Below are 23,026 nucleotides of genomic sequence, written 5' to 3'. Positions count from 1 at the left end.
TTAGAAGAGGAGGAGATTTGGCCACAGACTCGTATAAAGAACAGGCTGTGCGCAGGCCAAAGAGAGCGACCTCAGGAGAAGCCACCCTGCTGACACCTGCACCTGGGGCTTCCCGCCTCTGGAATGTCTGTCCTGTGAGCCACCGCGTGTGCAGCCCTAGCAAACGAATACACCTGCTAACAAAGTACTTATTTCTAAAGGACGGTTGTTGCATCTGAGGTGTTCAAGGAGGGAACCACAGCTGGGCCTGGCCACATGTTCTCTATTTGTCCAGAGGATCCGGAGATAAACACTGAGCAGTTGTCCTTTGTTTTCATTTAATCTTCATAGCGACCTATTTTATAGATGACAAAATTCTCAGAAGTTAACCTGCCCCGGGTCACCCAGGTCGTGGGGAGAAGCAGGATCCAAACTCCATTCTGCCTCCAAGTGCCACCTCTCTCTCTCTCGGGCTCAGGGCAGCTGACACGGGCACAGGGAAGGTCAGGGGACAGGGGCCCGGACTGCGCGACTGTCTCGTGCAACGGACGGCCAACGCGAGAAGCTGGATCCATAAGCCGTGCTGATTCCTGCAATGGTGGTTTGGCTTCTTCCTTAAGCCATCCCGAAAAAACTCAATTCCTCTGAAAACTCTCGAATATTCTCCATGAGGCAGGCAGTCTTATCACATCCACACACCACACTTATGCTGAAAGCTCTCTTTAACGAGTTTACCTGTCTGAACTGACAGACCAAGGGAGCTCGTGTACATTCTGGTCTTTGTCAACAGTGACTCCTAACCACACTGTTATTGTTTCAAAATACATTTTATTAGTGGCACATGGAATTTAAAGTGAAGCAATTTCTTTCCAGAGAGAAGGTAAGCCCTGACAGCCTAAAAAAACTGAGCAGGTATGTCACAGCAAAAATACCATTTCCAGTGTAAAGAGGTTAATAGGAATACTCTCCACCAAGGAAATGACTTTCTTCACCATGCTGACCACAGTGGACACCTGGTTCAGCTGGGGGAACCCACAGCACTGGACAGTCATGGACGCCATTAAGTCAGGGTCATCTCGACACTGACTGGCCCTTCCCTGTCGTAATAGAGGCGGAGAGGTCACGATCCCCATCGCTCATCATGGGGACCCGGGGCTCTGGGAGGCGGAGGCGGAGGCTGGCTGGGGGGAAACACGAGGTGAGCAGGCTCGTGTGTGAGCCTGAGAAAACCCTCAGACTTGGAGGCCCTCCAGAGTCTCCATGACGACCCTTCATCAGCAGATTAGAGCCAGGGGTTACCAGAGGGTCCTTTGAAAGCATCTGGAAACACGCCTATGTTAGTAAGTGAGAGAAGATCTGCACTTTCTTAAAAAAATCAGTTTCTCTCTCAGAGATTCTTTTACCTAATGTTCTTCTGGCTCAGAACGAGCTCTGCAACGTTCACGTGTAACATTCACCAATCCGTTAGCTCTGCTGCCCTGTCTCCCCTTCACTGTCTCCCCACCTCGTCCCAGCACTGGGTCCTGCCCCAGAGCGCTGCTCTCCTCCGGGCCCCCCGCACCCTCGCGCCTACAGCCTCTGTCACTGCAGTGGGTCCCCCAATTCCAAAAGGCACTCCCTGCACTGAGGCCGTTTCTGTCCTGTTAAGATCATGCTGTTTCTTCTTTCTAACCTCAGACAATGGGGAGTATTCACGAGAAAGGCTCAGCGAGTTTGTCATCTTCACTAGTCTTATTTGATCCTAACATGGGCATGTCGCACATCACTACGGAATCTGTCCCCAACCAAACACGGATCAAGGCAACAAAACGAGTGACACACTGCAGAATTTTCCATTTCTAGATCTAATTGATTAAGCTAAGTCTTAGCTTCTAGAATACAGCTTCCGGGGGCTTAGGGCAGGTCAGTGATGCTGGTGTCGCCAAGATCAATTCCAGAGTACAGCTTGCCGTCCTTTGCGGCGCCCCAGGGCATGGATGTGGAGGTCCACTTCACCGCCCAGTCTCCTGCTTTGTTGACCAAGATGACACCACCTACACCTTTGACCTTTGACTTCATATAACCCAACGACGCGTCAGCGGCCTCTTCTAACGTCTTTCCTGAAAACAATGAGAGGTTGAGAAACAACACAAGTTACTGAAAGGAATCTGATGGGAAAATTATTTACAGTATGAAAAACCAAAGCATGTTAACAAAGATTCTTAGTAAGTGATTTCTATTTCAGTGTCTCAAACAAGGACTCTCACCCGACAAGGCCCTCCCTGCACTGGATGAAGCTGCCTTTTCTTCCACTCGCAGGCTCAGAGTCTCTCTACCGCCCCCAAGAGGCAGAAGGCAACCAGTATTCTAAATGCTCTTTCCTGACCCTAACAGAAGGGGGGTTAACCTGAAAGCAACGTCTGCAGCAAACAAGAAAGGGTTTCCCAACCTCCTCCGTCTATTTATAAACAGGTCTTATCTCCTCATAGTCAGACGGCACGACCTTGTTCCACGTACCCTGTTCCATGTGGAAGAGAGTGAGTCTGGCCAGATTCACCTTCAGGATGCTCTCTCCGTGCCCTGTTGTTGAAATGGCTCCAATATCATTGTCAGCATAACCTCCAGATCCTGCTCAAGGAAGGGAATTGTTTCTAACTGAGCGGCAACCGTCAAGAAATTCAAACACATATTACAAGTCTAACGCTACATAAATATTAAACGGCAAGGTGCACTAGTGAGCGCCGTGTGAATAACACCCTGAGATGAGGATGGAGGGCACGTCGGGGAGGCAGGCCTAGCCTTCCCAGGGCAGCGACACCAGGGCAGCCCCTCCTCTGCCCCCAGCACATCCAGCCAGCGCGCAGGGTAAAACATATACACCCCGCCCCTCCCCCCACTCCTGGGAATTAAGATAATGTGCTCCCAGGTTAATGCAAAGAACACTTCGATGTGCAATATCTCGTAGTGGTGGTGTGTCGCTCTCATGCCGCTCAGATCTAATAACTGCAAACTTAAATTCTCAGCTTTCTTAGTTTGCTCATCTGAGCCCATGCCTGGGAAAAGTTTTCGTGTACTTAACCCTTTGGGAATAGTTTGCAGATCCCGAAACGGATTAGAGAGAAGACAGAGGCACCGGGGGTGCTGCGGCGACCTCAGCACCCCAACTCCACCTCCCTCCCAAGTCCTCCACGCCCCCTCCCCAAAACACAGCATCTAGGAAACAGGTGCCTGCTGGACACGCCACCTTCTCCACGTGCCCTGGGCAACCCCCTCCAACCCACCGCCACTCCCAGAAATTCTAAAGCTGCCACCAGGAGGAGGAGGAAATGAAGGAAGAAGGAAGTGGGCGTGGGGGTGAGGCGAAGACCAGAGAACGAGGACGAGAGGACGGGAGAGGGCAGGGGCAGGGGCAGTGATCATCCATCCAGCCCACCTATACACGGCGTGTCCCCGACGCGGCCCAGCATCTTGTTGACGATGCCCCCCGTCGAGGTCGCGTAAGCCACATTTCCTCGGCAGTCCACGGCAACGGCACCCACGGTCCCCAAGTTTCTGCCAAAAAACCAACAGAGAGTGGCTGAAGATGAGAGACACTCCCACAGGCGACAGGGTAGCTTAATACACTTCTATGTTAATGGCACATGGGCCACACTTTGATTCCAGCATTCCCCACTCATGGAAACGGCAAAGAAAGCCTGTTTGCTTTACGTTCTACATGTCAGTTAGACTGCTGGACATACCTTTAGCCCTCAGCTCTAAGGGTCCATCCAATCCCAGCACCACCATTTTCTAGCTGGGTGATTGAGTTAAGTTTTATCGTGTCTCATTTTTCCCATCTATAAAATGGGGATACAGAGAATTGAGTGCATCTCAAACTTTCGTGTGCACCAGCACCCCTTGGATCCTCCGCACCCCCATCCAGAGACCCCGAGTTGGCAGGTACAGGATGGGACCCAACATCGTGTACTTCTGACAACCTCCCAGGCGACGCTGCTGCCGCCTGTCTGCACACTCCTTTGCCTGTTTCATGGGGCTTGCTATGAAGATGAAATAAGTTGACTTTTTCTCTAACATTTTATTATAAATTTGCAAGTAAAAAAAGCTGAAGCAATTGTACGCTAACAGCCGTATACCCACCACCCCGATTCTACAGTGAACTATATTTCAGGCACTGTTCTAAATGCTGGGACACAGCAGAAAACTAAATGGACAAAGTACCTTCTCCCACGGAGCTTGCATTTGGGGCACAGGGTGACAGAGCAATAAAGAATGTCAGGCTTTACTGAACAGCAATAAACTATAGCCTACAGCAGCACGTGGGACATGTGATGGTGGAGAGGTGCTGCTTTCTAAGGGCCTCTCTGAAGGAGTGAGGGTAAGCATGCTGATTGTTGGGGAAGAACATTCCTGAAGCAGGACATGCTTGCCAAGTTCAAGGAACTTCAAGGAGGCCACTGTGGTTGGAGAGAATAAAGCCAGGGAGAGCGTGCAGCAGGGTCAGAGGGGCGGCCAGCAGGCAGACCACGAGGCTTTGACAAGTGGGGTGACTGTACATCCTGGTTTCCCAGGACCGTCCTGACTTATGCCTGTTGTCCCGGTTTAATTAATAGTGCCCCTTTCACTCTCAAAACTAAGTTCCAGTTTGAATACTGAATCACATGGTCATCCTACTTACAGGCCATTGGAAGGGTGTTTAGTCTGAGTGAGGTGGGAAGACGCTGGAGAGTTTGAACCGAGAAGTGTCACGAGATGAGTTAAGTTTTAAAAATAACCATTCTTACCACCATGCCCATCACCGGCACGGCTAACATGAAACAGACACGGTATCAAGTATGGGCACAGAGGCGCGGGGACCGCAACCCTCACTCACTGCTGCCGGGCACGTGGACCGGCACGGCCACTTTGGGAGGCCACCCACGGGGTCTCCTAAAGCCGACTCAGCCATTTTATCCCCACATTTCTGTCCAACAGAAACGCGGAGGTAAGTTCACCATGAAAGTGTACAGAATGTTCACAGCAGCACTACTTGTAATAACAGCAAACTGCAAATGACACAAACGTCCGCCCAAGTAAATAACCTGTGACACACTATGCTTCCGTGAAGGTGGGCTCCGCTACACATGACAGACGGATCTCAGAAACTTAAGAAGAGGCACCCAAAAAAGCACGTACTACACAATCCCACTCAGACTAAGTTCAAAAACAGGCACCACTAGCCCACGGTGCTGGAAGCCGGGCAGGCGGTTTCCTTGCGGGGAGGGTGGTGATGGAGGGGGGTGCGTTGGGCTGTGTGCTGATTACAGGTGTGTCCACCCTGTGAAAGCTCATCCAGGGCTCCATATATGATCTATGCACCCGGAACGTGTTTCTACAAAGGGTCATCTTAGGAGAACTGTTCTGGCTATTGTGTGTGGACCGAGGGAGATGAGAGAGGAAACAGAGACCCCTTAGGAGGCTTGAGAGGCAGTGGTTTGTGTCGGGGTGTTTCCAGAGGAGAGGGTGGGAAGGAGGCTGGACCTGGGACATTTTGAAGGCAGAGCTGACAGAATTTGCAGGTGGACCGGATGTGAGAGAGAGAAATCTAAGGCAGAAACTGAAAGGATGCAAGAAACATTTATTGAAAGGTAGAAGACTGGGAGAGGTTTTTTGCTTTGTGGTGTGTGTGGAGTGGGGTTGGGTAGGGAAATAAGTTTAGTTTTGGACAAAAGCTTGAGGTATCTGTTAGGTAATCACATGGAGAGGCTAAACTGCAGCTAGATGTAGCCTGGCATTCAAAGGACTAGAAAGAGAAAGCTGGCATTCTATTAGAAGGAAACGGGAACCCTATCTCCTATCACTCACAAAAGCCAACCCAGATAGCTAAGGACCTAAATATAAAACACAAAATTCTTCAAGGAAATCTAGGCAGCTGTATGTCTCAGGGCGGGGATGGCTCCTAAGTTTCTGGTCTTACAAACTACACAAGAAGAGGGAGAGTACTACTGATCACAAAAAACGTTCAAATGGCAAAAATAGCATAAGCAAAGTAAAAGCAAATAAAAACAACAGATTTGGGATTTTTTTTTTTAACAGAGAAGATAGCCTTAAGATTGATAAGAAGAGGACAAATCAACTAAAGAGAAAAAATGATCACAGGACAAAAATAGGCAAATTCCCGGAAAAGAATGACCCACAAACAAATGCAAAGTATCCAAGCTGGCGGTTGTCAGGGAGGAGCTACGGCAGTGACGCGAGCCCCTCCTGCCACATAAGGAAAGAGCTACTCTGTCACTGCTGGTGGCAGTCCCCCAACACGTACAAGGACGGGGATGAGGCAAAAATACAAAGGCAAATGGAGGCCCACACACATGTAATATTTAGAAATAATAAAGATGTTCTATCCTCTTACCGTGATAAATGTATCTTGAGAAATACTGTAAAGCTATGGTTTTCATTTGACTGAAAGCTGACAAACTACCAATGACGACAATTTAATTATTAACATGCACATTTGTATCCTTTTTTGATCAGCTGGTGATGGCTGGATGAGTGGGGGAAAAACCCCCACACAGACACATATACAATCATAAATTATTATGTATTTATTCCATAAAATTAATTTTCCTTGCCTTCATCTCAAGGGGCATTGATCATGCTCTTATGATCAACATTTCCATGTAACATGCATTCTACTGACAAAGTGACAAATAACACAACTTTCCTTGAGCGATGTAGTTCTTAGGAAGTTTTTAATTAATTTTAACTTGGAGAAGCTTCACTCTGCCGAGGCAGTAGCATTGGAACTATATATAAAACTCTTAAAGCAATACTTAGATTTGGAAATGGATCCTGATTTTTACATTACCACACTCAAATGCTACATGGGGTTACATTTGATAAATTGTTATCACAGAAGATTTTACTAAATATTTTAATTCGATCATTTAAATCACAGTCACTTACTATAGTCATTTTTGTCATCTCTTAAGCAGTGTTTAAATCAATGCAGAGTATCTTAAATTCTTCTTTCAAATTTCATTGCTGGTATATTATAAAGAAAATTGAAAACAGCAGTATGTTGCTTGATTTTGTTCAAATCTCTCTACAAATGATACTTATACTTCGATTTATAATGAACAGAAAAACAGCCTCTAAAGAAACTGGTTTCAGGATCATCTGTACATGAATCTTCTCCTTCAAGTTAGGCAAATATTTTTGTTTCCTTTGTTTCAATTTCCTTGTATTTTCTGCGGATGTCATTTTTCTTGCATATTTCCCATGCACTTTTGGCTTTGCTTCTTTAAATTAAAAAAAAAAAACATTTTTAATCCTTTAAAAAATGTAATAGCCAAACAGATTTTTTTTTTTAAAATTTTATTTATTTATTTATTTTATTTATGGCTGTGTTGGGTCTTCGTTTCTGTGCGAGGGCTTTCTCTAGTTGTGGCAAGCGGGAGCCACTCTTCATCGCGGTGCGCGGGCCTCTCACTACCGCGGCCTCTCTTGCTGCGGAGCACAGGCTCCAGACGCGCAGGCTCAGTAATTGTGGCTCACGGGCCCAGTTGCTCTGCGGCATGTGGGATCCTCCCAGACCAGGGCTCGAACCCGTGTCCCCTGCACTGGCAGGCAGATTCTCAACCACTGCGCCACCAGGGAAGCCCAGATTTTTTTTTTTAAAGCTTCTGTTAAGCTTATCAATGGAGAGGAATAGTTCAGACTAAGTAACTGTAGATAGTGCAAATTCAAAATTAATTTCACTTTCTGTCAAAGTCCGTGATTTGTTCTTTAAGGAACTTCTGCGAATTTTGCTGAACCCTTCTTATCTAAATTCGATTTCATTACTTCAACAGAATTTAGTTGGAATTCCCGCCACGTCTCTGAGGTCTGTTATAAGGTCAGATGTGAGTCTAAGTAAGCCGTTCCACCTTCGGCCACATCTAGAGTATCTTGCAGTGGACCCTCTGCTGTCTCACAGCGTCGTCAGTATTGGTGCAGCTGAGGGCATGTCTCCTAGAAACAAATTCACGGTGAACCGGCCGTGTCACACACAGTACTTCTGGACTCTTGGCCAAAGTTCGTGTTTACATACCTTTTATTTACCTACCATGTTAGCTCCATTATCACAGGCTTCCCTTTTTTTTTTTTTTTGGCTTCCCTTTTAAATGTTAGTTTTCAACATGTTTTCTGATCATGGTACACTCTAGTTGAACTTCGTTTTTTAAACTTCATGTATGATTTCATGTCTTGCTTTATTACCCATTAAACTAACCTATTTGAATTCTCTCTCCTAGATACTTGTCATTAGGTTTTTTTTTTTTTAATAAACGTATGTATTTATTTATTTATTTTTGGCTGTGTTGGGTCTTCATCGCTGTGCGTGGGCTTTCTCTGGTTGTGGCGAGCGGGGGCTACTCTTCATTGCAGTGTGCGGGCTTCTCATTGTGGTGGCTTCTCTTGTTGCGGAGCACGGGCTCTAGGCGCGTGGGCTTCAGTAGTTGTGGCTCGCAGGCTCCGTAGTTGTGGCTCGTGGGATCTAGAGCGCAGGCTCAGTAGTTGTGGCGCACGGGCTTAGTTGCTCCATGGCATGTGGGATCTTCCTGGACCAGGGCTCGAAGCCGTGTTCACTGCATTGGCAGGCGGATTCTTAACCACTGCGCCACCAGGTAAGCCCTATCATTAGGTTTTTTTCCTAATTACGTTTTGGCATTTTATCAAAACTTGAAATAATTTTTATTAACCCTAGAAATTTCCCATTGTTTTCCATAAACATTGTGTTGATGGGGTCATGAAAAGTACCATTACACTTGTCCAAATATTATTATTCTTTCAAGAACATTACATCTATGTTTTCTATCTTTGTCTTTTCTGGTTATCAACTGTCTATTGTTTATTCAGCCTTTTCCCAGCGCTTCTAATAATTGCACGTATCCTTTTTTGGTGTATGATTACAACAAATTGCTTTATGATTAGCAATTAAATCTTCTTTTAGTAAAGAACATGAAGTTGTTGGGATTTCATCTGAATTGTTCAAGTTGTGGATTTGGTGAGAATACTATTCCTACTAATTTTCATTGTTTTGATAAGTAATTAAATCTTCATTGAACAAAGAATCTGTAATGTTCTTTTTGTGAATTTTATGTGGGTCATCCTAGAAGAAGACTGCTTACTTTTTTTTTTTCTCTAATTTTTATTCATTTATTTATTTTTTGGCTGCATTGGGTCTTTGTTGCTGCTCGTGGGCTTTCTCTAGTTGCGGCGAGCGGGGCTTCTCTTCATTTCGGTGCACAGGCTTCTCATTGTGGTGGCTTCTCTCGGTCTGGAGCACAGGCTCTAGGCGCATGGGCTTTGGTAGTTGTGGCGTGCGGGCTCAGTAGGTGTGGCTCGCGGGCTCTAGAGCGCAGGCTCAGTAGTTGTGGTGCATGGGCTTAGCTGCTCTGCAGCATGGGGGATCTTCCTGGACCAGGGATTGAACCTGTGTCCCCTGAATTGGCAGGCGGATTCTTAACCACGGAGCCACCAGGGAAGTCTAAGAGTGCTTACTTTTAAAGCAGACTGTTTCTTTGAAGATTTTTTACTTCTTTTTTTCCTTTTAGCTTTTTTTTCTTTTGTGAATTCCACTTTAGTATTCTTTTTCTATCAAAATCTTGACTTGTACACATTTTCAGTAATCTAGGAATTAGAAAGTGAAATGTAACTATCCTGAGAGTGTACAAAATTAGAATATATTTTCATCAAAATTAAGGGTAAATCCCCCAAAAAAGAATAAAAGTCATTTGCAGATATAATTTCAAAAGTTAGTTTTTTCCAAAAATTTACAAAATTATTAATATTAAAGTCTAAACGTCAACTATAATTAATGAATATAACATTTTAAATAAAAATTACTTAAAAGTTAAAAATTTCAACATTTAAAAAAATTTAACACAATCTTAAGTATTTTTATAAGAATAAAACCATTCGTAAGTCTAATATTCAGTGTCCATTTAGTTGCCAACATAAAGAATTGGTTCCTCATGCAGGTTCTGTCTAGGCCTGGGATGTCCAATACAGCAGCCACTATCTGCATGTGGCTACTGAGCACTGCAAGTGCAGGCAGTCTACAGTGAGACACGCTGCCAGTGTAAAATACACGGCAGATGTGGAAGATCTAGCATGAAAGGATGTGAAATATCTCATAGATAAATTCTTACATTGATTACCTGCTGAAATGATAATATCCGGGGTATATTGGGTTAAATATATTATTAATTTCACTCGTTTCTTTTTACTTTTTTTTAATGTGGCTACTAGAAAATGTTCAATTACATATATGGCTCTCATATTTCTTTTGGACAGTGCTGGTCTAGACCTACATATCTACAAATTTAGGAGTAACAGGAATCAGCCCTCACGTGCAAGTCTTGCAGATACGGTACTAATTCATGAATAACTCCAGAACCACAAACTGAAACATGCAGAAAGAAAAAGGACACTGTGCACTACTGTGAAACAACACTTCATTATGCAAGAATTTGTTTGACAAATTATTGTATTTTTCTCTTACCTAAATCCTTCTGCTGTTCAAGTCTTCCCCACACTCCAAAACAGGGTCTATTTCTGATGTCAGCAGTGGCATATTCCACAAACCTTTTGACTCAGGTGGTCTTTACTTCCAAGACATAGAGCAAGAGATGCAGAGAAGCACTTCCCTGGGGGCTGAATGATATTAGTCACAAGAGCGGATGATGAGGGCTATGGGTAATGCTGTGTCACTGCTGAGTGACAGAGATGCCCCATGGATCTGCAATAAACCAACTGTTTTGTGTAACTGTGGTATGAGGGTCCTCTAAAGTGCAGGGCCCAGGGCAGGAGCCCCTCTTGCTTATATCGAAGAGCAGTACTGGCTGGTGGAGATGTGTGTTGTTGCAGAATTTTTGGAAAGCAATGTGGCAACATCTAATAAAATGTACATGAACCACTGATAAAGCAACCCCATTCCTGTGACTTTAGCCTATAGACACAATAGCACACTCAGTAAAGATTATCAACAGCTACCAACGTATGGCCAATCTTGTAAGATTCCTAACCTGGGGACACACTAGAATTACCTGGGGAACTTTTTTTCTAATGGACTTGCCTGGCCTCTCCACCTCAGCTCTACTCAATTAGATTTTTTTTTAGGCCACGCCATGCGTCACGCAGGATCTTAGTTCCTCAACCAGGGATCGAACCCACGCCCCCTGCAGTGGAAGCCCGGAGTCTTAACCGCTGGACCATGAGGGAAGTCCCTAAATTAGATTCTTTAGGGAAGGGGCTCAGACATGTAGATTTTGAAAAAGCTCCCTAAGTGATATTAAAGTATACCTCTGGTTAAACATTACAAATCTAAAAGGGTATGTGGAGCTAATAGATTATATTCCATTATAAACCTCCAGGCCACATTCAAATTTTATTTTTCAAATTTTGCTTTAAATTAAGGTCCTTTTATTTGGTATTTTTGAATTGGTAACACAGAAAACCATAATTCAGAACACATGATTAATTCACTTATAAGGGCTGTACTGATTTCTCTGCCCTGTGAAAGGGCGCCTAAGTAAGTTCATAGGGTGGCCTACACCACAGAGAACCTGTGCAGTGTACTGAAGATAACAAACTGATCAAGAAGTATGCAGGTAATTAATACCTTAACACACGACATTCATCTATTAAATCATGTTGGAGAAGGAACTCTTAGCTGAATTTGAGTTACTATTCATAGGAGTAATAAATGAGGTTAAATTTCAGAATCAAAAGAGCAGTTTTTCCATTACTTAGTGTGAACTATTTTGTACAAAAACTGAAACTACCAAGTGATATTTGACTTATTTAAGAAACGTGGATAACCAGACATGAGTCAAACTTTCACATTTGAATAACTCACAAAAATGTGAGCCACAGATGATACTTACTTTTGATAGTCTGATTTCTGAGCACCTTTCTCATGCCTTTCGTTTTCTAGACGTTTTTTGTTTCTTTCTGTTACCAGCTGTTCTCCAGGAATTGTTGGAATCCCACTGGCTGCTGCAAATTTTGCTGCACCTTGGTCAGTCAGAAAGCAATGAGGTGTCTTGAGCCAGAAAGAAATGGGAAAATAGTTAGTTTTGTGAAAAAGTGAAAATCTTTTCAACTGTTCCTACTGTGTGGAAATAATTATTCTCTCTGGGTACTAAGCCTCAAAAATGCAAATTCCACTGGCTTGCTTTTCTGAATGTTGAAAAAAGCCTAGCTCTCCGAGTTTTTGTATTTTCAGAAAAACCCAGATGATGGAATGTTACTAGGAATTCAACTTACATATGATCTTAAATTTAGAGAATTTAATCCATTTTTATTTCATACATGCTATTTATTTATCTACGTATGTATGTATGCAGGTATATATTTATTTGCTGCACCGCACAGCTTGCAGGATCTTAGTTTCCCAACCAGGGATCAAACCTGGCTCCCCTGCAGTGGAAGCGTGGAGTCCTAACCACTGGATCGCCAGGGAATTCCCCCATACACGTTATTTAAACAGTTGGTCTGTTCAGTGTGTATGTGTTGTGTTACATGTGTTGAGAGCAGGCTGAAGAAAATACAGGAAGATAACATGAAAACATGAAGATAATGTGAAATGTAATCACTGGTTAAGTGATCATGAGTCAAATTACATCATCAACAGAGTCAGAATCTTGGTTTCCTTGAGAAACTTAAATAACACTGTTTTTGTTCTTTCATACAATTTCAGGAGAACAGTGATCTCAAGTATTTCCCTACAAGTCAGAACCCTTTTAGTCACTGAAGTGCAGCAGTGACAATTCCTTAGGAAAAGGGTGCTTTAGTCCCACATACCTTTTCCATAACAAGCCGTGCAATTTTAATGGGATTTGCGACACAGCGGACTGCAGACACCGCTCCTGCAGACAGATCTTTCCCATTCATGATACTTGCATCCATTTCAACTTCACCATTTTCGTTCAAGACAGATCCACAACCTAAAATCAAAAAGAAGCCGAAAAGCAAGAATTAAGAATTTAGAAATGGCTTCAGAGTTTCCCCTAAGCTGCCTACTTTAATTCATCCTCTACTCCATTGTCAAAGGAACGTTTTTAAAAACACAAATCTGACTTGATACCCCATGACCTACAAAATAAACAGTATGAAGCCCTTCCTCATCTGGCCTCTGACTTACTTTCCAGCTTCACCTCTTCTCCTTGGCAACATTTTACTGAAATATTAGGTTTCCCTGAATGTACCATTAGCTCTCATTACTCTGTTCTCTAGCAACTTTTCTCCAACTTTCTCTGCCTAGATAATACCTGTAAGCCTAGCTATTCTTAAACTCTATGTGACTCAGTTTCCTCAGAGGGATAAGAACAAAGGGATAAGAACAAAGCTCAAGAATATTTAAAGGAGTATAAAAATATCCAGCAACTAACAAGTGTTTGGTATCTAATAAGAAATTACCAGGCTCACAAAGAAACAGGAAAATATGACCCATAATGAGGAGGAACAACAACAAAAAAATCAATTAATAGCAACAGACTCAGAAATGACATAAATGATAGAATTATTAGACACAAATGTTAAAACGGCTGTCATATGTACCAGAACATGGAAGAAAATATGAAAAGGACCCAGAGAGAACTTCTAGAGACAAAAAAAGAAGTCTGAAATGAAAAATACACTGGATAGGATTAACACCAAATTAGACACTGCAAAAAAGATGAATGAACTTGAAGACACAGCAAACAAAAAGTCTGAAAAAAAATTGAACAGAGTTTATCACTGAGCTCAGGGACAGTTTCAAGCAGCCCAGTATATGTGTAATTGGAGTCCCCAAAAGGAGAGGTGAGATAGAGGGACAAAAAAAATATTTAAGGAAATGATGAATTTTCAAATTTGGTGAATACTATAAATTCACAGATCCGAAAAGCGCAACAAACTCCAAGGAAAAGAAACATGAACAAAACTACACTCAGGCACATCATGATCAAACAGCTTAGCGCTAATGAGAAAGAGAAAATCTTAAAAGCAGCCAGAGAAAGATACATTAGGTACAGAGGAAAAAAGAAAAACGATAGCATATTTCTTGTCAGAAACAATGCAAACCAGAAGACAGAGGAGCAAGATCTTTGAAGCCCTCAAAGAAAAAAAAAAACTGTCAAGTTGGAATTCTACACCCAGTGAAAGCATCTTTCAAAAACCCAAAACAAAGACATTTATAGACATAACAAAAGTTAAAAAAAAGTCATCAATAGCAGATGTGCAATATAAGAAATGTTAAAGGAAGTCTTTCAGGCAGAAGGAAAATGATAGCATGGCTAATATGTGGATAAATAGAAATATATTTTCCCTTTATTTTTACAATATCTTTAAAATATAACTGTTTAAAGGAAAAATAATAACAATGCATTAGGCAACTTATACACATAAGTAAAATATATGAAAACAGTAGCACAAAGGCTAGGAAAGGGGAAACAGGTGTATGCTGTATAAGGTTCTTATATTATGCATGAAGTGTGATATTACTTAAGGTAGACTGTGACAAGTGAGAGATATATACTATAAACCTTAAAACAACCTTTAAAAAAAGAAGTCGAGCTACTAGGCCAACAAAGGAGATAACATGGAATTATGAACATTCAATTATTCCAAAAGAAGGCAGAAAAAAGCTGAAAAAGAGGAAACAGGGAACAGATTGGACAAATAGAAAACAAACAGCAAGATGACAAATTTATGCCTAACCATATCAATGATCACATTAAATGTAAACGGTCTAAACACTCCAATAAAAAAGCAGAGATTGTCGGGACTTCCCTGGTGGTCCAGTGGTAAAGAATCCGCCTTACAATGCAGGGGACGCGGTTCAATCCCTGGTCAGGGAACTAAGATCCCACATGCCGCAGGGCAATTAAGCCCACGTGCCACGACTACTGAGCTCGCACGCGCCTCAACTAGAGCCCATGTGCCACCACCTACAGAGCCCACAAGCTCTGGAACCCACGCCACAACTAGAGAAGAGAAAACCCACACGCCACAACTAGAGAGAAGCCTGTGCAACACAACGACGAGCCCGCGCGCTGCAACGAAAGATCCTGCATGCCTCAACTAAGACCCGACGCAGCCAAAAATAAATAACAAAATAAATAAATAAAAAATACATAAATCTTAAAAAAAAGCAGAGATTGTCAAATTGTACAAAAGGATAGGATACAATTACATGCTGACAATAAAAAATATCCACTTTAAATATAAAGATGCAAATAGGTTAAAAGTAAAAATGGACAAATTATACCATGTCAAAATGAATCAAATGAAAACTGGAGGCAAAGTACACTTCACAATAAGGAACATTAAATAATAATAAGGACATTAAGTAATGATATAGGGGTCAGTTCACCAAGAAGACAACAATCTATATGCTAAACAACAGTTTTGAAATACATGAAGCAAACACTGACAGAACTCAAAGGAGAGATAGACGAATCCAGTTACAATTAAAGACTTCAATACTCCTCTCTCATTAATCACTAGAAATGGACAATCAAGATACAGAAGGTATGGACATTACCAATGAACTTGACCTTATTGAGATTTATAGATCTTTCCATCCAACAACGGCAGCGTACATATTCTTTTCAAGTGAAAATGGGCAAGGTAGAACACATTCTGAGCCAAAAACCAAACCTTATGAAGTTTAAAAGAATGCAAATCACACAAAGTATGTCCTCTGATCATAACAGAATTAAACTAAAAATCAGTAACAGAGATATTTAGAAAATCCACAAATATTTGGAAATAAAGCATCACATTTCTAAATAACCCATGACTCAGTGAGGAAGTCACAAGGAAAATTAGAACACATTTTGAACAGAATGAAAATTAAGACAACCTGTAAAAACACGTAAAAATCAAAGCAGTGCTAGAGTAAAATTTTAAACATTAAATGCTTGTATTAGAAAAGAATAGTCTCAAATTAATGATCTAACAGGAAAGGAACAGTAAATTATTCCCAAAGCAAGCTGAATGAGTAAAGGAAACAATAAAGATAAATCAATGAAATTCAGAACAGAAAAAGAGCAAAAGAAAAAACAGAAAATGGGACTTCCCTGGTGGCACAGTGGTTAAGAATCCGCCTGCCAATGCAGGGGACATGGGTTCGATCCCTGGTCCAGGAAGATCCCACATACCATGGAGCAACTAAGCCCGTGTACCACAACTACTGAGCCTGTGTGCTGCAACTACTGAAGCCCAAGCGCCTAGAGCCCATGCTCTGCAACAAGAGAAGCTACCGCAATGAAAAGCCTGCGTACCGCAACGAAGAGTAGCCCCTGCTTGCGGCAACTAGAGAAAGCCCGCGCAGCAACAAAGACCCAACGCAGCCGCAAACAAACAAATAAATAAATAAGAAAAGAAAAAAACAGAAAAATTCACCAAATCCACCCCCTGAAACTAAAACTAGTTCTTTGAAAAGAACAATAAACTTGATAAAATCTAGACTGACAAAGAAAAAAAAGACACAAATTACAAACATCAGGAATGAAAGAGGGGACCTCTCTACAGACCATACAGACATCAAAAGCGTAACACAGAAATGTGGCAAATTCAGCCACTTAAACCAAATAGAAACATTTCTTGAAGGACAACTGACAAAACTCACTCAAAGAAGAAATAGATAACCTGAATAGTGCCATGCCTACTAAAGAATTTGATTTCTTAAAAACTTTCCATCAAAACAAACATAAAACCAATCTACCAAATATTTACCAAGAAATAACAGCAACCTTATACAAACTTCGAGAAAAACAGAAGAGGAGGGAACACTTTCCAATTCATCATATGAAGCCAGCATCACCTACATTTCAAAACCAGACAGATGTTATAAGAAAATAAAACTATAGACCAGTATCTCTCATGAACATTGATGCAAAATCCTCAAGAAAACACCATCGAATCAAACACAGCATTTACATATGTAAAAAATAACATGTCACAACAAAGTGTTGTTAATCCCAGAGAAGAAAACCTGGTTCAAAATTCAAAAATCAATCAATCAATATTCACCATATCAACAGACAAAAGAAAAACCACATGGTCATCTCAATAGATTCAGCAAAAGGATTTGATAAAATTCAACAACCACAGATGATTAAAAATCTCAAAAAACTAAGAATAAGGGAACTTCTCAACCTGGTAAAGGGCACCTATAAAACCCTACCACCAACATCATACTTAACGGTGAAAGACAGTGCCTTCCCCCTAAGACTGGGAAAAATGCAAGAATTTTTGCTCTAACGGCTCCTATTCAACATAATATTGGATGGCCCAGCCAATGCTAGGAAAGAAAGAAAAGGCATAAAGTTTGGAAAAGAAGAAATAAAATGGTCTCTATTTGCAGCTGACATTACTAGAAGTTACAGTAAGCAAGACAGTGTGGTGTTGGTGCAAGAATTTGACAAATAGATCAATGGAACAGAACAGAAAGTCCAAAACAGATCCACATAAATATATAAACTGATCTTTGACAAAGGAGGTGTGATACTTTGATTTATCATAAATACATATTTTGGTCTTCGCCCAAGTACCTGGTTCACAGCTGCCAACCCCCTTGGAATTTCCTAAGGGATTAGAACAATGGGAGCATCTTTTGTTATAATATTTGGTCTTTTGCCCTCAGTTCCTGAAACCACTTCAGATCCATACAGGTGAACTGGGTGTCCTGCTATTCATAACAAGCCGTTTTCAACCAAAACCAAATTTATGTTAATGAGGTAACTTTTGAAAACCCCCAAAAGGTGGGGGGCTGGTTGCCAGCGGAACCAACCAGGATTAAAGGGCTGGAACTTTTAGTCCCACTCCCTGATTTCTGGGGAGGGGAGGACTGGAGATTGAATCAATCACCAACTGCCAAGGATTTAATCGATAATGCCTATGTAATGAAGCCAAATTTTGTGTACGTGTTAAAGAGCACAGAACAGAGGCAAGGGGACAGAACAATTACTAAATATCTGATGACTAATTGGTTAAGACTTCCTGAAATTCTTTTCTCTGACAGATGTCAGGTAGGTGGTGTAATTCCCTAGAAGTGTTTTAATCCCTAGATCTTAGGTTTTCTACTTCAAAATAAAGAGGAAATGAGTGTCTTCCAGCAAGTTACTTAAACTTTTTGTGTCTTAGTTTTCTCATCTGAGAAATGAGCGTAATAATAATTATACCTAACTCATAGGACTATGGTGCAGATTAAATGAGTTAATCATGCAAGTTTCTTAGACCACTGTTTGGTACATAGTAGACACTCATGGTAGTTATGATGATTATTACTCTAAAAAAGGACTGATTTGAGTGAAAGAAGCCAAACCCAAAGAATACACTCTTTGTGATTGCATTTATATGAAATTCTAGAGAATGCAAATTTATGACAAAAGCAGATAAGTGGATGCCTGGTGCTGGGGCTGGGAGCGGGGATTAACTGCAAAGTGGCAGGAAGGAATGTTTGGGGGTGATGGAAATTTTAACATCTTGGTTGTAGTGTGGTTACATAGGTATGTACATTTTTCAAAACTGAAAATGGGTACAGTGTATGGTATGCAGTAAAGAAAGGGCACGTGTGGGACTAGGGATCAGAGAAGCAAGCTGCCTTTGAGAAGGCAAAAGCACTAGTGAAGCAGATTAAAGCTCTGGGCGTCTCCCAAGCAGGGCTACCGTTTGAGTTAGATGTGTCTGTGACTCTGGTAGGTGTAGGGCAGGCACGGTGGCAGAGAAAACAGAAGGGGAGAGTGCTCCTGGGATTTTGGTCTCAGCTCTGGAAGGGGGCAGAAACCCCACATACTTCCCCTAGAGCAACAGCTCCTAGCAGTGGTGTCCACAGAGCTCCAGGCGGAGCCTCTCGGGAGGGATGAACTACAGCAGCCGGCGGGCTGAACCCAGAGCTCTTTGGCTGGTGATTACTCCTGGTCCCTGGCCCTTAACCCCTTGCACTGACAGCTGGGCTGTTCTAAAGAGATTAACCCTATGGCTCTGACAACAGGAAGTTGAAGGGTGGATGATTAATGAGTGGGCCTTTGTGGGGTCAGGATGTGTGGAGGCGACATTTGGGTTTGCCTGCAAGAGCCTGAGGCAATCCTCACTGCCTTCCATGTCCTGGCTCATAAGGCACTGACACCCCCTGGCAATCAGGAAGCTGATGCCCTAGCTTGGGTTCAATCCCTAGCAACTGACCCTTCGGCAGATACAGCAGATTGGATGCATGGAAAGAGTGGCCACCACAGAGCTCGGGTGGGGTGGCATATTGCCAAAGATGTCGGGTTGCCCTTGAAATACAGTGACTTGGTTAATGCAATAACAGCATGTCCTGTGTGTTCTAAACAATGCCCATGGCAACTGCCAAAGGAGTCTGAGGCCACCCACCAGAGTTCCTCACTGGTAAGGGATTGGCAAACTGATTATACTGGCCTCCTCCCTCTGAGAGAGGGTTCTGACATTCCCTGGTTTGTGTAGACTCCACATCTGGCTTAACCCAAGCTTTCCCCTGTCCCCATGCCAACCAGGCCGCCACTGTTAGGGGATTAGAGAAGCTAAGTACCATGTAGGGGTACCCTCATCAAATAGATAGTGACTGGGGTCACATTTCAAAGATTGTGGATTGTGACATGCCAAGACTGGGCAAAAGAACACGGCACTGAATGGAGGTTCTATCTCCTCTATAACCCACAAGCAGCAGGGCTGAGAGAAAGGAAAAATGGAATATTAAAGCAGTACCTTAAATTACTAACAGATAAAGCCACCGTGGCTGGGTGTACTAAAGTACTGTCCAAGGCTTTCATACATCTGAACAATCAGCGAGTAGGGCTGTTGCCCCATATCCCAGACTGGGGGCCCCTACGGAAGCACCGATACCAAAAAAGGTATGTCAGGAAACAGCCGTTGCCCTGACTTTCACCACGGATCAACGTGCTACGGTGCTGATAACACCAAACTGCATCACACCTGGGAAAGGAGATTATCTACTGGAATTTGCAATGGGACACTCTACCAGGATGGGTGAGGGGGAACTACTCAATCTCCACTGGGATCCTGTTGTCCTGTCACAAGCTGGGCCTGTTGAAATGCATTATACCTGGAATGGAACGCGCACCACCGGAAAAGAGGAGAAGGTGAGGGTTCTGGTCTCGTGTATCCTGCCACCAGTCCATCTCCTCAAGCCCGACAGCACTGCCTCCCCTGGCTAACATGTATGGTATATAAAACCAGGTCAAATTCCTAAGGCTGCTGACCTCCCTCTCCTCAAGGCCAGGTGGGCATGTTCTGTTTCCCACTGGAATGATCTTTTGGCTGCTGTCTTTGAGCCCTCCATTGGCCTGGAGCACATGACAGCACACACAGAGCCTCCTACTAAATGCACTCACCAAGCCTTGAATGACAGCCAACAAAGCCTGTTCTTCCTGCACACTGAAATGTCTCGAATGAGACAAGCTCTCCTCCAAAACAGAAAGGCCTTGGCCATTATTACTGCCTTGCAAAGAGGCACCTAGGCCATTATCCAAACAGGATGTTGTGTGCTCATACCCGATGGCTCTGTTAATGTGTTGCCTTTATTAAATCACAGGACACAAGTGAACGCTCTGAGTGAGCTGGCTCCCAGCCTAGGGGACTTAGTAACAATGGTCTGAATCACGAGGCTCTCAGTGCAGAAAGGTATCTGTGATCTGGGGAATTATTGTCTTAACCCGTGTTTTCTTCTGTATGTGCCTGATGCTGTGGCATCTGCCTCCAATGCAGCCAGACAGCCGCCAAATGAGCCACCCGTTATTGACCGCTCAGGGCACACTGTGGAAGAGGAAGTGTGTGAGACTGTAAGAGCCGGTCACGAGGGGTGGAGCACTGGGGCAATCGGAGTCACCTCACCCCTTCCTCTTTCCTTGGAGTGTGCCCTCCGCTTGTCTTCTTGCACCAGAAGCTGCCCAGGACACACCCTCGAGATGTGGTGTTGAAACCATCTGGACGGTATACGTGACTGAGCCCAGATAAGGCCACTATATAAACTTTTAAGATTCTGGTGGGCATGGACAGAGGTCTACTTATCCTGCAAGGCAAGCCTCTTGTGTAAGTTCCCAGGCTTATTAAACCTGCCACCTACCAATCTGGAGAGGTCTGCCTTTTCCTGTGGTCTCTCCCTGCCCTCCCTGTATGGGGGACCGATTCAAATGACACCCTGAAGCTCCCAAGGTTGCCACCCAACAGCAGTCTACCCTCTTCCCCCACAAAAAGATGTAATAAAAAAAGCCTCTTGGTATGTGAATTCTAGAAAACAGATTAAAGAAAAAAGGGGGAATAATGAATTTTAAAATTCTTTAGAGCAACTTGGTCAACAGGTGAAGAGAGAAAAACTAAATCTTTTCAGCATATTAGATTTTACCATAAAGCTGAAGAGATTCATTGACACTTTAGAGAGGTTCTATTTATCTGGGGGTAGAAGCTTAACCCGGTTTGGCATCAGTTATCAGTTGCAGTGCAAGCTTACCTGCGTTGAACTCGGGATCATCTTCCAGGACGGTCACGGCTCCTTCCACAGCGTCAACTGCGCTCCCTCCCTCCTTGAGGATGTTGTAACCCACGGTGGCGGCTTTGACGATGCCCTGGCGCACCCGCTCCTTGCGGTCCTTGGAGATATTGCTGGCTCCGCCACCGTGGACCACGACGACGGCGGGGTTCATGGCGACGGATTCTAGGGATCAGGAAGACGAAAGCGTCCTTTCAAGCGGGTCCAAGAAAACCGCCCGGGGCTTAAGTCTCCCGCTGGGGACAAGGTCCAGTTTCTACGCAGGGAGGGGAAAACCCTCAGAGTTTACAGCCTCAGGCAAATTCCTGAGACCCAGGGAGTACTGAGGACAGAAGCGGCTGGGTTTGAAGTTTGCAAGAAAAGCCCAGAGCGCCCGCCCCCGGCCCGGGGCACCTGCCGGCTTCGCGGGGGCGGTGGGATGCTCTGCGCCCCAGAGCCCGCGCCCCCTCCTCGCCCACTGACATCGGGCTTCCGTTTCCCCGGGGAACCCCGGTTCCTGTCCCGTGCTGGGCCCCCGGCCAGGATGGCATCTGGGGTCGCAGCTCCAGCCTTCCTCCCCGGCCCCACGTCGGGCCTCGGTTTCCCTGGGACTTGTTCCCGGCTCCCACCCCCGCCGCGGGGCCAGGGGCGGCCTGAGGGCTGGATCTCGCCAGTGCCCTCCCGCCTCCAGCCCCCGGCACCGGGGAGAGTGCCTTTCGGGGTCTCGGCTGGCGACTCCCGCAGGGCCGTCGACTTACCGAGGACGCCACAGGAGGCGGACGCCGGGGCTTCGGGCTTGGCCGAGCCGCCCGGTCGGCCTCGGAACCTGCTCAGCCCAGTCTCTCCAGTTGAAGCTGCTCTGGAAACCGCTGTGCCTGCAACCTCTCTGCCGGCAACGGCTCCGCGCCTGCGCACGAGGGCGGGGCAGCGCGCCGCGGAGAATTACCGTAAAGCCTCAACGCGCCGCCGCGGCGCAACCCCTCTGCCGGCCTCGCCACGGCGGATCCGACTCTCGCTGCCCGGCTCCTAGGACAGGGGCTATGCTGGCCCTCTGTGCACGCGAGCTTCCTAGTGGGCTGCGGGGAACTCCTCCTCCTCCTCATGAGGCGGAGCGGTGGTGTTGATGGCGAGATGCAAGAAGTGATGTGGCGCGGTTTTGTAATTGAAAATTGAAAAGCACCGCTGCACGCACTGAAGTCCTTCCTCTGCCCGAGATGTTTCGCAGACTTGCTAGTTATTCTCTTCCTTTTAATTGTCTCTTCCCGTAACGTTTGGTAAAGAACAGAAAGATAACCTCTGTAATTGGTCTGGTTCTGTGCCTGGGGTGCACTGAAGAGTCTGAAAGCCCTCCTCTGAGCCTCAAGATCTCAGCTCTAAATACCTTCAACCACAAGTGACCTAATTTTTTTGTGACACTTTTCCTCCTCCCTGCCCCAGAGCCTGAAAGGCTTTGATCCCCCTAGATGATTGATTGTATTCCCCCGGAGCTGCCCTAGATTACTGTTACCATAGTGACCTTCAAATAGAAGTTTGCATTTCTATCCAGTAAAACAA

The 23,026-nt window shown here is 44.2% G+C and overlaps 1 protein-coding gene across 1 annotated transcript; it reads right to left on the bottom strand.

The window, feature by feature from the left end:
• Window positions 1-793: 793 nt before the first annotated feature.
• Window positions 794-22,383, bottom strand: ASRGL1 (asparaginase and isoaspartyl peptidase 1). The gene is made up of 7 exons (XM_036859815.1): window positions 22,231-22,383; window positions 21,455-21,658; window positions 12,784-12,926; window positions 11,865-12,022; window positions 3,392-3,510; window positions 2,476-2,586; window positions 794-2,078 (listed from the first exon to the last, which is right to left on the bottom strand). Exons 2-7 carry the CDS (start codon window positions 21,645-21,647, stop codon window positions 1,873-1,875), a joined length of 930 nt encoding a protein of 309 aa, XP_036715710.1. The 5' UTR covers window positions 21,648-21,658; window positions 22,231-22,383; the 3' UTR covers window positions 794-1,872.
• Window positions 22,384-23,026: the final 643 nt, after the last annotated feature.

The sequence above is a fragment of the Balaenoptera musculus genome, chromosome 8 (genome assembly GCF_009873245.2).
Source record: "Balaenoptera musculus isolate JJ_BM4_2016_0621 chromosome 8, mBalMus1.pri.v3, whole genome shotgun sequence".
Lineage (NCBI taxonomy): Eukaryota > Metazoa > Chordata > Mammalia > Artiodactyla > Balaenopteridae > Balaenoptera > Balaenoptera musculus.
This window is presented reverse-complemented; position numbering and strand designations above follow the sequence as displayed.